General features: G+C 33.7%; 1 protein-coding gene across 1 annotated transcript; it reads right to left on the reverse strand.

Annotated features, from left to right (window-relative positions):
- Positions 1-7,304: 7,304 nt before the first annotated feature.
- On the reverse strand, positions 7,305-8,222 carry LOC117028970 (taste receptor type 2 member 46-like). The gene has a single exon (XM_033117887.1). The coding sequence runs from the start codon at positions 8,220-8,222 to the stop codon at positions 7,305-7,307; it is 918 nt and encodes a 305-aa protein (XP_032973778.1).
- Between the last annotated feature and the right edge of the window lie 8,766 nt (positions 8,223-16,988).

Raw genomic sequence — 16,988 nt, forward strand, 5'->3', positions numbered from 1 at the left:
ATGATACAGTCAACCCTGTGTGTTTTGAGGAACAGGAATCAGCTGTGACTTGTTAAGTAAACAGACCTAAAGGTCTCATGGGAGTTTAACCCTCTGATGGGAGTTGTGAATATGCGTTAAAGACCTCCTTTCCAGCTAAGGGTCATGACTTTTAATTGAGCGCTGAGGCTGATTTACGTTAGTTAGTCCCTCTTGCATATTCTCAGCCTACTTTGCATGTACTGTGGGGGTTGGTCAGTGCTGCAGCCAAGGCGGCCTCACAGCTTCCTACTGCCCCCTAGAGGATTGGCAAGGTCACCAGCAGGAACCAGGTCCACACAACCAAGGACTTGATGGTAATGACATCCCTGAGGAACTTGAATATCTTCAGGTGAATCTGGAGCCATTTAATTTCCCAGCCTCCAGTTTCCTCATCATAAAAATGGGGATAATAATGACTCCCACGTAGGATTGTGGTGAGAATCAAATAAGATAGCAGTGCATGTAGAAATCTCATACTTTTAGATCTATCGGTTATTACTGTAGTAAAACAAGAGGAGTAATTATGAGTTTCTTTGACAATTCTCTTTGAGGAACCAACTGGGGTTAGAAGACTGTTTACAATAGGACTCTCCCTTAAAGTCAAAGCAGTCTCTGACCAGGATTCTTAGTTCTACATTCTGATATAAAGCAGCATTTTAGGAGTTCATAAAGCAATATTTGGCTCCAGCCTAGTCGACAAACCTGTGACCTTGGGCTAGGAGCAGAGTCATCTGTGACCTAGTGGAACTAGAATTTCTGCCCTGCCCTCTGAAAAGCAGTTAATCGGTAGTAATGGCAGTGGGGGGAATGCAACCCAGACCTTATCAGAGTTTTCCCCCAAACTCCTCCTCACTTCTCCCTCCTCTCAGGTTCCTTGCTCTGGGGGTATTCTCATTATTTTGTGTTAGCAAAACTTGCTTTTTGTTGTTGTTTTTAACAGCCACCTGGGAATGCCCCCTTTAGGGATCTGGGGCTGAGAGTTCTATAAAAGCTGAGAAAATAGCAGTATTTCATCTTTCCTAACCTTGAGATTATTATGCTAAGTGAAATAAATCAGACAGAAATAAGTCGAGAACCATATAACTTCATATGTGGGATATAAAACTGAAGGCAACAAAGGAACAAGACAAACAAATGAAGAAACGAAACTCATAGACAAACACAACAGTTTAGTAGTTACCAGAGGATAAGGGGGGGGGGTAGTCGTAGATAAGGGTAAAGGGGTCAAATATATGGTGTTGGAAAGAGAACTGACTCTGGGGGGTAAACACTTAACGCAACATATAAATGATGTATTATAAACTTGTACAGTTGAAACCTACGTATGTAGTTTTGTTGACCATTGTTACCCCAATAAACTTTAATAATAAAATAAAATAAAAAAACTGAGCGAAGCTCTCAGTCCAGTGCACTCAGGGCCTGCCAGCTGACTCCTCACCTTCTCCAGCCTCCTGTGCTCCCGCCAGCACCATGATCAGGAAGACCCTCGTCCTGTCTACCTGGTTCGTCCTGGCTGTCACGTTCCCTGTATTATCCCCATGTAAGTGGACCACTGGGAGGTCTTTGGGAGAACAGGGCTAACACCCTTTAATGGTGTGTGCGCCTGTGTGTGGGTACAGGGACAGAAAGACAGAGAGAGTGCTGTCGTGAAGGTTGTAAAGTGAAATGCGTGAAATTTATATTGACTTGGTCTGAAGGTGGGGGTGGGAGGCTGAGCTCTGAGGCCTTGGGGAGTCGAGTGGCTAAACTAAGATTTGGGTTCTGTGTTTGAATTAACATCGTGAAGGGAATAAGGCCTAAGGCTGGGCCAGATGCGATTAGGTTAGGTGATTAGAGAGCTAATGAAGGTTTTCTGTGGTCTCCTTCATTACTGGATGGTGCAGAGGCTTTATTCTATTCAATGCAGTTTACGAAGTCCTAGGGTGTATCCTCATTTCCCAACAGTAAAATTCAAAGTGCTTTAGTACAGCTCAGTCACATGCAAAGGAGATCAGTGGGTCTGGAGTGGAAACTTGTGAATCACTCTGGGAAAGGAAAGAAATAGGTGTCCTCATGGACCAGAGAAAGAAAGCTTTCCCCCAAAGGCTTTCTTGAGAAAAAAAAGAGACTGAGGCCTGTGGCAAACCAGTTGCTAAAATGATTGGTCACAACCCCGACAATACTAAAAGTATATTTTCCATTCTATTCATGTATAAGATGGATAAAACTCCTTTGTAACCCATCTGATCATTATTACCCAAATCAGACAAATTCTAGAAATGGCTAAAGCAGTCAGGATTCCATCAGCTAAGGAAATCTTTCGTTTCTTGAGCCAGTCAATGCAGTTCACCAGTGTTATGAATCCATTCCCAAAATACCAACAATAAATTCTGTATTTACTAAAATGGTGAGGAAGCTATGCAAGGCACTTACATATCTGCAAAGAGAGAGCTTCAATGTCTAATTGCAATGCTGATGATTTCTTGATTTACCACATTTAAATAGTATATATACTCATTTCTTGGATGTGCAGTTAATTTCTTTCTTTAAAAAAATTGTAGGCTTAATATCAAGTCAGAGAACACTAAGGTATGCTAATGAATGGGCATATAGCTCCCTCTATAAAAATCATTTTCTCCCACACAGTTAGCTGTACTCTACACCAGGTACTTTATGTTCTCAAATAAAATGAATTTTTTTTTTTAATGAATTTTTTTATACTTGATGGTGAAAGAAAAACTGAACTCTCATTTGCTAACATGCAAATAAAGATGTATTCTCTTTCGTTATTTTGCAATGCCTGCTGTATTTAATCTCTACATAATTTGTTCACCAATTTCAGCTGTTATCAATAACATTAAAAAATTCAATGCCTAGAGCTCTCACATACAATACATATCTATATCAGTAGATGAAATTTGGTGAGCACTAAAATCGTCACCACTGAGGTGCAATGAAGGAAGACTGAAGGGACATTTCTATAGTTTATCCAAACCATTAAAGTTTCCTGAGTGAACCCAGCAAAACCATAACTCCTGAAAGCTAGATGCTGAAAACTTATATTTATTTACCAATAAACTTTTTGTGGGTGCCCAAACACACACACCTTGCAGAAAAGCCTTATGGGAAAGGACTTCTTTTTGACAACAAGAAAATGAGGCTCAGAAAATCCAAAATCATCTTGATTCAAAATTTCTTGCTTTTCTCTAGACTAATTCAGACTTTCATGCCTTCATTAATATGTATTAAGCTTCTCTTGATTTTAAAAATCATATTATGTAAGGTATTTTAGAAAACATGATTACTCTTGATGTTATGTAATAGTCCTGTGTTATTTAATACCTGAAAATATTCAGCAAACTTTAGGAACCATTTAAAGGGCTTGTGAGAAGCGATAGAACTCTATCCAGAAAAACAGTCTCTCAGTTAAAGCTAGATATGGGCAATACTGAGGGGTTCATCTGCAGAGCGTGAATTGCCCTCATTTAGTGCCTCTCCATCTCTCAGTGATACCCATCCCTCTACAGTCAGCAAAGGCCTTTGAGTTTTATTCAGTTTGTTCTTACATCTTCCCAGAAACATCTGCTCTCTGTTATATCAAAATTCAATGTAAGTACAGGTTTCCTAAACAAAATGGTGAAATAAAATTGTAATACATATTCTTGCTACTTCAAAACATTGTCAATATTGTTTTCAATATTGCAATATTGAAGCATAAACCAAGTCAACAAAGTCCTGTAGCATTGTCAATATTACCCTCCAAGTTAGAGGAATCCAGACAAATTAAACAGGCAAAAATGGGGGATTTTAAGGAAAATCTTTCAAGGTTAGAAGCTCCAACATACAACCAGGGCAGAGGTAGGATGGGCATTCCAGGCTTGGCACCTTCCAGGACACTGAGCTAAATTTGAGGAACATACCAGTTCCACAAAAGTGTTAACAAAAATGGCATAATGGAATGGTCTCTGAAACAGAAATTTCATGGGACTTTAGAAGATGAAATAGCACCTAGGTCCCAAGAAAGGTAGGACTCACCCCCGAAAGATCGTTCTGCTATTATTCTCCTACCCTCCCACTGCACATACACATGCATGAATTCAGATGTTCACATGTGTGCACGCACACACACACACACACACACACACACACACATGCTGCATTCTGCATTCAAAAAGTAGCCCTTGTGGAAAGACAAACCAGTTTCATATAAGGTACATCGGGCAACAAGGAGAATGCCTACACATCGTATCACAATAAATAGAAGGTCTGGGACCCAACAGACAGAAGAGGAATAGAAGTGAAGAGATTGGATTCTTCTAAAACTGCAAAGAGAAGGTTTCTGTAGATGCATACTGGTGTGTAGCTTTCCTCCTGAATTGTTTTTAATATACCTATTGAGGTATAATGGAGATACAAATAAGCTCTACATATTTAAAGTGTACAATTTTACGAATATTACATATTTATATTATCTGTGAAACAATCACTTAATCAAGAAAACAAATATATATTACCGCCAAAAGTTTCCTCATGCCCCTGTGTAATTGCTCCTTCCCACCCTTCCCTATTCTTTACTGCACCCTTCCACCACCATCACCATTCCCAGGCAACCACTTTCTCTCACTATAGATTAGCTTCCATATTCTAGAATGTTATATAAAAGCAATCATACATCATAACTCTTTATCTGGTGTCTTTTACTGAGCATAATTATGACAAAATTAATCAATGTTGTTGCATATATCAACAGTTCATTCTTTTTTTATTACTGAATAGTACTCCATTGTATAAAATATTTATCCATTTACTTGTTGATGGATATGTGAATTGGTGGGAATATAACTAGCACAACTACTTTGAAGCAGACATACATAAATTTCTTTAAATATTAAACATACACCTATGGTATGATCCAAACATTCCATTGCTTGTTATTTACCCAGGAGAAATAAAAGCATATGCCCATGCAAAAACTTGACAAGAATGTTCATAATAGCTTTATTTTTAATGCCTCCTAAATTTTAACTGGAGTAAGAAACTATTTAGTAAAAAATTTAGTCTCTAAGAAAGTATTTTGTATTACTGCCAAAAGTTCTGGAGACCAGAAGTCTGAAAAGAAAAAAAAGTTATTATAATAATTGCATTCCAGGTGTCCAAAAACTTAAGATACAAGGAGGGTATAATAAAGACCCAAATTGAACTTCTAGAAATTAAAACTACAATATCTGAGATGAAAAATACACTGGATGGGATTAACATAAGATTAGACAGTGCAGAAGAAAACATGAAGTGAGCTTGAAGACATAGAAATAGAAACTATCTAAAATGAAACAAGAAGGTAAAATAATTTTGAAAAAATAAAAAGCATAATTCAACTTTGGAGACATTCAAGGGGGCTAATAGATGTGTAATTAGAGTGGCCTACAAGGCTAGGCTGGGTAGAAGAAATAATGGCCCAAATTCTCCTAAATATGATGAAAACTATAAACCCATAGACCCAAGAAGTTCAATATGCCCCAAGCACAAGAAACAAAGCAAAAACTACACCAAGATACATCATAATCAAATTTCTCAAAGTAGTTTTAAAAAGAAAATATTAAATAGCCAGGGGAAAAGTTATGTTTAGAGGAACAAATAAGGATGATTGAATATTTCTTTAAAGAAATAACATAAGCAAGAATCTACTGTAACAACATCTTTAAAGTACTGAGAGAAAAAAAACTCAACCTAGAATACTCAGACAAAATATTTTTCAAAACTGAAGGAGAAATAAAGACTTTTTTAGACATAAAAAGCAAGAAGAATTCACACCAGCAGACCCACACTCAAGAAATATACAAGGACGTTGTCCAGGCAGAAAGAAAATGATGCCAGTTGGAAATAAGAATCTTACGAAGGCATAAACAACATCAGATATGGTAACTGTATGGATAAATATATAAGATTTTCTCTTTTTATTTAATTTTTTTAAAAATATAATTGTTTAAAAATAACATGGAGTTTTAACATATGCAAAAGTAAAATATAATATTTTTCTAAAGTAGCTAATAATAGTGACAATACTTTCAAATTGGATATGATAAAAACAAAAGGAATATGTAGTTTAATAAATTCTTCTAAATTGGACACTGGTGTTAACACCACCCACGTTAAAAAATAATGAAGCTCACTACATTCTCCTTCCTGATCACACCATCTGTTTTACTCCCAAATAGAACCCACCATCCTTTGTGAAAGTAATTTCCATAATTTTCTTTGTTGTTTTACTACCTAAATATGATTTCTAGATACTATGGCTTAGTTTTGCCTGCAACTAGGTTTTAGGAAATTAAAGTCACTTATGTGGGTTTTTTGTTTATTGATTTTTTGGTGGGGGGAGAGGTCTAGTTCCTTTCATTTAAAATCATATTTAAGTGAAACAATCATCTATGTGGTGGTATGTGATTATAGTGTATTTATTTTTGTTATTGCATAATTTTCAACTAAGTGCATTTACCACATTTTAATGATCCATTCTACTGTTGATGGAATATACTCATAATAATGTTGTTATGAATTTTTTATACATGGATTCTGATGAACATAAGCACATTTTTGAAATATTCATTTAAAGTATTTCACAATTTTAGGATTATTCACGCTATCTATTCCCAATGACTCTCCATAAAAATACAGTATGCCAATTTAATTGAGTTATTCATTAAATCATTTCCAAACTGCAGGTTAGTATCTGACATCATTAAAGATGAGCTTTATCAATAAGGTATCTTAATATACACAAGAGTATTAACAGGTTAGGAAGTATGATTAGTAGTGTCAAATAAAAAGATAACTTTTTTGCTTAGTAATTAAATCTTACATAAATGTATATATATATATTCACATTTCATTTTTAAAGTGTTTCTTATTTTAATGTCTCCAAATAAATGAATCTGAATGGAAGTAGGGCTGGAAAAGCAAATTAAGTCAAGACAAAGAAAAAGGCTTCAAGTTGTAAAAAAAATTCTCTAGAAAATTAAGTCTTAAGTAAATCTTTGCTTTTGAATTTATATGTGTTTTTCCCTAATAAAAATTCTATCATAAAGAAACTTATAACATCAGTAACAGTTCATGGCTATGATTTTTCTTCTTCATTTTTTTTCTTCTTCATCTTTCTTACACAACTTGAATATCCTAAGCTTTTTACCTACCTGTATTAACTTCAATCTTCCTTATCTGTACCATCAAGTCAGTATTATTTATTGTCACATAAACACAAAGTTTACAAAGACTCATATTCTGCTAGGAGATACATGATGCCCAACTTATTTCCTTCCTTTCAGCCAGCACCTCAGCTGCCACAGAAATGACAGAAAAGCCTGTCTTAGCTTTTTATTTCCCCAAATCAGGATAAACGAGTGACCTGAAGGATACAGGACTCCAAGAACCTGGCAAAGCATGAGAAGTAATTTGTTCTGCAGAATAGTAGAACTCCAGACTGAGAAGATTAGAGTCACAAAGTAAATAGCAAAAAGCAAGAGAAAGGAGATCACAGTTTGCATGGCTCTTATGTGGACCTTGGTGCTGGGATCTCGGGATACTTTGCCACTGAGCTGCATCTTCTTGAGATGTTTCCACAGGGAGAAGATTAACAACACAAAAGATGTCAGGGACGTAGTAAAGGGTATGACGTTTGCTAGCGTGAATACAGTCCTATCTGAAAGTTGCACTATGTCCTGCAAATTGGTCTTCCAAGTGATGTTTCCTTCATATTTATTCATCTGCATACTTTTATTTATACTTGTCACGGCAAGTTGAAAAACCAAGAAGACCAAAGTTCCCAACAGTATCATGGGAACTACTCTTTTAACTTTCCACTTCAGGTGAAGAAAAAGAAGGCTAGAGAAATTGGCTATCTTGAGCAAATAAAGTATGCTGAGGCTAGTGGCAAGCCAGAGGCTAAAATGGTTGCTTATCGTCCAGATCGTATGAACAATAATTCTTTCTTCTACACTGGGTAACGCTGGACCAAACACAGTTGCATACAAATTTATTACTATTTCCCAGAGCAAACCAATCCTGGAGAGCGCCAGAGCAGTGAGAATTCCATCAGCTGAGGAGATCTTTCGTCTCTTGATCCACTCAATGCAGTTCACCAGTGCTATGAAGACATTAGCCAAATTTCCCAAAACAAATTCTGTCATTAATAGGATGGAAAAAATGATCGGTAGTAAACTTATCATATCTGGGAGGACAAAAAGCCAAGCCTGGGGGGTGGGGGAGAAAGCCAAACCTAGTATCACTGCGCGTGATTTCTTAATATCCTCAAGTTCCTCCGGCACCTGATTTCTAAAGGTGCAGTAAAGTTCTTGTTTTCTTTTAAATTCTGAGATTAACGTCAAGCAGAACACCAAATTCTGCTAATGGATGAGTTCGAAGCTGTCTTTATTAAAAACATTTCTCAAATAATTTAAATGAATTCTTGTGTCCTTGCCACAAGCTGGAATATTTCATAGCTGATGTTGAAATGAGAGCTGAATTTTCATTTGCTAACATGCAAATAAAGACAAATTATCTTTCATAGTTCTGCAGTTTTTTGCCTTGTCTCACCTCTACATAATTTGAATTTATTGAGTTGAGATGTTAGCTAGTAAAATTTTAAATCTAATGCATAGAACATGCAGAATTGTCTAAATTAGTAGATGGGTCTTATTTTAACAAAAACATTAGATCCATGCAGAAAGACTTAAAGGAATTTATCTATAGGTTTTCCAAGGCTTTCTTTTCAAAAACTTTCTAGTTTCCCTAGGACCCTTAGGAAGGCCAATACTCTCTAAAATTGGGTGCTAATAACTAGTATTTATAAATATCTTTATTGTTTACAAGCTTATAAACACACACACACACACACACACACACCACCTATACATTTAATTTGATCTCCTGAAAAATGATTTCTGTAATTGCATTGCACACAAATCCAAGGTTTTGGATACAATTGCTCTCTTAGGAAACTGATTCTATCCACTCAAGAACATGGCACATATCTGCATTTGTTCATATCTTTTATGTTGATCAATACAATTTAATAAACTTCAATAAAATATGATATATTACTTCTGAGACTTATTTCCTGGCACCTTATAGTTTTCGTTGCTATTATGAAAAAGTTCAGTTTCAAGTATCGTACTCAAAATAGCTATTACTGGTGAATAGTGCCTTATTTGGCAATTTTGCTAAATTTACTTATTAGATAAATTTATTACTTATTTCCTTGTGGATTACTTTGGATTATCCACAGGTAAACCTGTTGTCTGCAAGAAAAAAATCTGTTTCGTCATTTTCATTCAAATTCTCATATGAGTTAATTTGTCTTTTCTCATTGTATTGGCTAATACCTCTGACACAAAGCTTTTCTTAATCCTGGCATCAGCAAAAAGATTCTACATTTTACCATTAAGCACAATATTCTTACTTTTTTTTGGTGTACACCTTTTATCCGATTATTGTCATTTCCTTCCATGTATACCGGTTCAGTAAACAATTTGGTCAAAAAGTATTCCAATACGTGTTAATAGTCAGAGTTCAATCAGGAGACAGACCACACAGAAATTTGATGATAAAAAGTTTAACATAAAGAACTATTAACTATAATGGGATTGCAGCAATGAGGAATTGACTAGAAAGAAGTAAAGAGGACTCTACAGAATATAGAAATAGCAAATAAAAGGAATAGTCATTTTTCCAGGGTTAAGATATAACACCCAAAGAAAAACCTCCACACAAACTTACCCACTCTCCAGGCTAAGAACCACACTGTGTTGAAGATGGCACAGCTATGTCTCCCTGAGCTGTACCACCAGCAACTGCTGGAAATCCATTGTCTAGACCTTGCCAGAAATTTACCTCCTGGGGACTGGGAAAGCTGTTCAGGGAGAGCTGTGTTACCACCGGTGCTCTGCTGTAAACTGCTCTAGGGACATGCTGGAAAAAGCTGTTGACTGCTGGATGCTTTGAACCAGAACGCACCGTAGGATAGGACCCTGCACTGGAGAAGCTGCTGCACTATGAGCCAAGCACTAAAAAGTTGTCCAATTTATCCGAATTTTTTAACTTTTTGGTGAAAAAGTGTGCTTATATGCATTTAGTTTTTATTTCACTAAGTACAGTTATTACATTTCTGATGTTATGTATATTTAATTTGTGTCTGTTTATTGATTTTCATAAAGAATCTTTGGTTTTACCCTCGTCTATAATTTGTTTTAGTTTTCTATGTCTTTAATTTCTTTTTTCATTATTATATGCAGATTACAAAGGAGTTAAGAATGCAAGTTTGGGAACCAGATTGCTTATGCTAACATTTTTCGATTTTTTTCCATTTTCTATTGTGTGACCTTAGGCAAGGTACTTATTTAACCTTTTTTTAATTCCTCAGTTTCCTTATGTACCAAATGTAGTATAATTATTTTCAGAATTAAATGTGACAATGTATGTAGAGCACTGAGTATAGTTTTCTATATACAATAAAACCAAGTAAACATTATTCTATTCCTAACCTTTTTATATTTTTAAATATTATTTTGTCATTCATTTCTACTTTCATTTTTTTGATTGCTTATTTCCATTTAATGCAAATTCAGTGAGCATAGGGAATAAAAGATCATCTTACATGCCACCAATATTTTGCTTAGTATTTTAAAAATTGCATATTGACAACGGCTTGAAATGTGACACCAAATTTACATATTTTCTTCTGTATCATCAATGTGCTTCAGGCTAAAGTGCCTTCAGAGGAGACTTCGGGGCTAGCATTGTGTATATAGCTCAGTGTTTGAGAATTTGTAACAGCGTATTCGTTTTAGAACATGTTTATTAAAAATCCTTTTCTTCTTTATTGCTTCATGCTCATTTGCATTTTTTTTCTCATTGCATGGTGGCATGTGGCTTGATTCTACATATATTCATTAATCTCTCAGCATTGCTATTATCTTGAGATAAATAATTGGCCCATTCACCTTCTTAATCATTTTTTAAATAAATGCATTCATAGATATGAATTTTCCAGCTTTGGCTGAAATTTTCAAGCTTTCGTTTACGTAGTGCTTTTATTCTTGTTTGGTTCTAAATTTTGGATTAACCCCCAGCATTTTTTTGTTTTGTTTTATTTTACCTATGATTGAATTAGTCAGTAATTTACTTTCTAAATTATGGAATATCATTACTATGATTAGCAGTATTTTTATTAAAATATTGAAATGTGATTATAAGATAATATATTTTGTGTGATAAATATTCATTTTTACTTATTAAGAATTTTTTGCCTATTATTAATACATGATCTATGTGTGTAAAGTTAAATGTTCCTTTAAATAATTGTGTATACTCTGTTGGTACAGGATTCTACCAAATTAAACTTATTTTGTTATTTACATCCTCTTGACAATTATTAATTTTGCTTGATCTATCAGCTTGTGAAATATTTAATATTTTCACGATGTATTGATTAAGCATTTTGTCCATTTATTTTAAATTTGGTTCATTTAATTTGGTATTACATTTTAAAAAGCCCCCATGCCCCCAATTATTGTTTCTTCTTTACTGTTGTTTTTTTATTAGTTTAAATATCTTCCTTTAAATATTGATGAATTTTGCCTTTAAAATTATTTAATTTGATATTAGTGTTACTCCACTAGCTTTTGTTTGGTTGAAATATTAGTTCAGAATTCAGCTTCATGTTATAAAGCTAAATAAATAAATAAAAACATATTAGTTATTTAATTAGATAGAAGTTTATCTCTTTCTCACCTACAAAAATGTCCAAAGTTAAGTAGTTTGAACACTGAGATGCACAACATAATATTAGGGTTCTGTCACTTACCAAGAAGAAAAGAATGAATATTGGAGCACATCTACAGTCCTGTGATCGTTGTATTCGTACCTCTTTGTCTATGTACTTTCAACCATTTTGCACTTATTTCTTTCACATGTGACACTGATATATAGGATAAAATATATAAATATATGTAAAATTTATAAGCATAAATATATGATTTTATTCTATAAAATGTTACATAATGTCATGTGTATTATACATATTTACCAATCTAAAGTTTCAGAGTTTCTACTTTTTAATGACTAACTTAATTCATTTAGTAACTTCTGATAACTTTGGACTCATTTATTTTTTTATTATTAAATTTATTTGGGTGACATTAGTTAGTAAAATTATGTAGGTTTCCAGTGTACAATTCTATAATACAACATCTATATATTGCATTGTGTGTTCATCACCCAGAGTCAGTTCTCCTTCCATCACCATATATTTGATCCCCTTTTCCCTCTTCTACCACGACTCCCTTGCCTCTGGTTACCAATACACTGTTGGCTGTATCTATGACTTTTTGTTTGTTTGTCTTGTTTGTTGCTTTCAGTTTTATACCCCACATATGAGAGAAATCATTTGGTTCTTGACTTTTTCTGTCTGACTTATTTCACTTAGAATAATAATCTCAAGATCCATCCGTGTTGTTACAAATGGCAGTATTTCATCTTGTTGCTGAGTAATATTTCATTGTTTATATGTACTACATGCTCTTTATCCAGTCGTCTACCAAAGGACACTTTGGTTATTTCCATGTCTTGGCCACCATAAATAATGCTGCTATGAACATAAGGATATATATATATATATCCTTTACGGATAAATGTTTTCAGATTTCGGGGGTAGATACCCAGAAGAGGGATTGCTAGGTCGTATAGTAATTCTATTCTTAATTTTCAGGAACCTCCATACTTTTTCCACAGCGGCTGTACCAATTTACATTTCCACCAGCAGTGTATGAGGGTTCCGTTTTCTCCACAACCTCTCCAGCACTTTTTATGACTTGCCTTGTTGATAATAGCCATTTTAACAGGTGTGAGTTGATATCTCAGTGTGATTTTGATTTGCATTTCCCTAATAACATCTTTTCATATATCTGTTGGCCATTTGTATCTCTTTTGGGAGAAGCGTCTGTTCAGGTCCTTGCCCGTTTTTTAATTGGATTGTTTTTTGTTGTTGAGTTGTATGAATTCTTTATATATTTTGGGTATTAAACCCCTATCGGAGGTGTTTTTTACAAATATCTTCTCCCATTCAGTTGGTTGCTTCGTTTTTTTTGTTGATGGTTTCTTTTGCTGTTCAGAAGTTATTTAGTTTGATATAGTCCCATTCATATATTTTGCTTTTACTACCCTTGCCTTTGAGGTCAAATTCATAAAATCCTCTCTAAACCCAAGGTCATGGTCTCATTTCTAATGTTCTACCTGTGGTTTTTCAGTCATACTTTCTCTTTTCTTCTTTAATTTTCTTCATCTACTCTGTCTTATTTTGATGGAACTGTTGTTGTTTCTTTTCCCCAACTATCTGTTTAGAGTTTATTTATTTTTCCTATTTTTATTAAGTACAACACACATATTAATATATCTTTGTTTTAACCATATTGACAAAATTTTTTGTACTTGTCACTTCTTGTAATATGCGTAATGTATATATTTTTGTTGTATTAACCAGCTTTGTTGAAGTGTAATTTATATAAATAAAATTTAGCAATTTTTAATGTGCTATTCATGTTAGGCAGAATTTTACAGGAGCTTGCTTTAAACTACAAAATATCAATTGCATTACAACTTATACACAACAAATGCTTTCCTTTTTTATCAGCCTAATTTAACATTTAGCTTGTTTAACATTGCTTTCCATTTCAATCCTTCCTATTTATGTATTTATTTATTTATTTATGGTCTTCACATTAGTCTGTTTGGGCTAATACCAAATACTGGGTGACTTCAATGGCAGACATTTATTTTCTCACTGTTCTGAAGGCTGCAAGTCCAAGATCAAGGTGCCATCAGGATTGGTTTCTGGTGAGGCTTCTCTTCCCATTTTGCAGATGGCCACTTTCTCAGTATATCCTCACATGGCTTTCCTCTGAGATTCCTGGTGTCTCTCTCTTTTTCTTCAAATAAGGATACTAATCCTTTTGGTTTAGGGCCCCCTTATGTCCTCAATTAGCCTTAATCACCTACTTAGAGACCCTATCTCCAAATATAGTTTCATTGGGGGTTAGTCCTTCAACACATGGGTTTGGGAGGGGACGTAATTCAGTCCATAACAGTCTTACTGAAGTACATCCATTAGTAGCATTTTCAGTGAGAAAGTATGTGTAGTAAACAGCCCCAGTCTTTTTTATTTTGAAATGATACTATTTAATTTAATCCCCAGAACAAATGTTTAGCCAAGAATTCAGGATTATAGTTACATTCTTTAGCACTTTGAAAATATGAATCGTCTTCTGGCATATTATTTTTTGATAAAATTTCAAATTGATTTTTGCCCCTTGGCATGTTACCTCTCATTACTTTGTAGCTGCTTTCTGAATTTCAGTTTTCCTTTGATGGTTGCAATTTTATTACATTTTATATAAATGTAAATATGTAGATATTTTAATGAATCTAAAATTCATAGACTAGAAGATGAACCACTGTTTCATGTACTACTTGTGTTTCCCCAAAAATAAGAACTACCCTGAATTTAAGCCCCAGTTAAGATCATCAGCCAGACGGATGCATTTAGTACGTTATGATGATGTTCCAGAAGAAGATGACATGACTGTATTTGAATAAATGTAGATTGTTGTACTTGAAAAAAATAAGACATCCCCTGAAAACAAGCCCTAATGCATCTTTTGGAGCAAAACTTAATATAAGACCTTAATATTTTTGGGGAAATACAGTATAAGACACAGTCTTATTTTCAGGGTAACATAGTATTACTGTGTATCATTACTTTAATTAGTCAGAAAAGAGGGAAATACATGATCATCTTAAAAAGCAAAACCCATATTTGATACTTTTCATGCAGGTTTTATTAGAGTACCACACATGGAAATATATGAAGAAAAATATTCTCTCTGAAGATGATTTTTTGAAGTATTTACTCCAAAGCTATGCTTATTGGTGAAACACTAGAAAACTCTGTGTTTATAAACAAAGATGCCTGTCATTACTGTAATTTTTTGAATATATAATATTTTGAATGTTCAAGCCATTTTATAATACAAGCCAACACACACACAAAGAATCATGAAGAATTTAAAGAAAGGAGTAAAATAATCATTATATGCAGATGACATTTTCTATCTGCAGAGACAAAACAATGAGCTTTTTAAAAAGCATATGTGACCACTTCATAAGGCAGCTAGCTTCTAACTCAACAAACAAGCAAACAAAAACAATTACCTTTCTGTAGACACATTAACTAACTACCAAATATCATAGAAAACAATTAAGAATATTTAACATAAGCACCAAAATTACAAAATTTTTACATGCTTTTCACACCAGATTCTGGATGTGGCTGTAAGCAGCCTCTTTTCGATATTTCGTCTGAGTCTAGGGGAGAGCCCCATTCTGCTGGGGATTTTTGCTCTAGCTCTGTGCTTGCATCTTCGTGCACTGCTACATAGTCATTTAACATCTTAGAACTTCAGTTTCTTCATATGAACGATGGTATTATGCACAGGTGAATATTAACAAGTTATGAAGCATATAAATTACCTAGCACATAAATATTGTAACTTTCTCTTTTCAGTGGCTCCCCATTTCACACATCCACTTTATATTCTATTTTATGGCTTATGTTTCTTATTTAAATGTCTCCAAAGGCATAAAGAAAAAAAAATTCAACGTGTGTTAGATTGGTGCAAAAGTTATTGCGGTTTTTGAAATTATTTTTAACCTTGTAAACCGCAATTACTTTTGCACCAACCTAATATTTATTCAGTGAATAAATGAATGAATGAACTACATTAGGAGAAGAAGAAAATTTGTTTCAAACACAAAGCCTGCACTTTGAAGAGATTTCTTTGTAAGCCATAAGTAAAGAATTCTTCATTTCTAAAAACATAATACAGCATTCTATCGTGTTCAAGATTTAACACTGAACACGGGACACGTACGTGACCATGATTCCTTTCCTGTACTCCACCTCTTGAACTTAATTCTAAACTTTCTATCTATTTTATTTAATTAGTTTTTATTTATGCCATACTACCAATATTAATAATATACAACTATATACATATTCAAAGTTCATGTAAATTGTATGTTGGTGACTCATGAATTATTCTAAATTTCTGTTCCCATGACAACCTGGTTGTTTTCAACTCACCAGTAAAATAGGGGTGCATAGATAAAATATGACAGGGTAGAATAAAATATAACAAAAACACCAATCTCCCAAAGAGTTATATACAATTAAAAGACTCATCAGCCAAGACTTGGTAGTCTTATTAAAATTAAATTAAAATTAAAATGAACTGTGGTACATACGAGTATTTGAAAACTACATTGACAAATATAATTTATTCCCAAATATAAATTAGATATTCCTGATAATGATAAATATAATTTATGAATTCTTGAATGTAAAACTAATGATATAGAAAGGATAATTGAAATAAAGTAGCTTCATGATTCTGAGGAGTTTCTAAACAATAAATTGTATCTTATGTTTGAGATAATAAATTTAGTGTACGTGTTTTACATTAGTTTATATTTTATTCTTCATTTTTAATATGAAACTTTAGGCACATATTCTAGTTTAGGAACTGATTTTTATGTGTGTAAAATTATTAAGTTCCACTTCTAGTAACTCTGTCTTACATACATACACACATATCTGATGTAAGTTTCTCATTTTTAAATCTCAAAAAGGTTAATGATTGACACAAAGTTCCTATTATTTGTTACTCTAAATAGCTCTTATATTTAAGTAGTCCATATTCATTTCCTTCTTTGTATATGTGTATTAATATAAAAACTTGTATATATTCTGCAAAGTTGTAATATTTAGGTTATTTCAAATACTTGTTTATTTCAAACATTCTTTTGTAAAATTCACAATGCTAGGTAGGCACAATGGAAGAATATTGGGGAAGTGTAAATTGAGGTCACACAAGAATTTCTTA

Source organism: Rhinolophus ferrumequinum, chromosome 10 (assembly GCF_004115265.2).
Source record: "Rhinolophus ferrumequinum isolate MPI-CBG mRhiFer1 chromosome 10, mRhiFer1_v1.p, whole genome shotgun sequence".
NCBI classification, from domain to species: Eukaryota; Metazoa; Chordata; class Mammalia; order Chiroptera; family Rhinolophidae; genus Rhinolophus; species Rhinolophus ferrumequinum.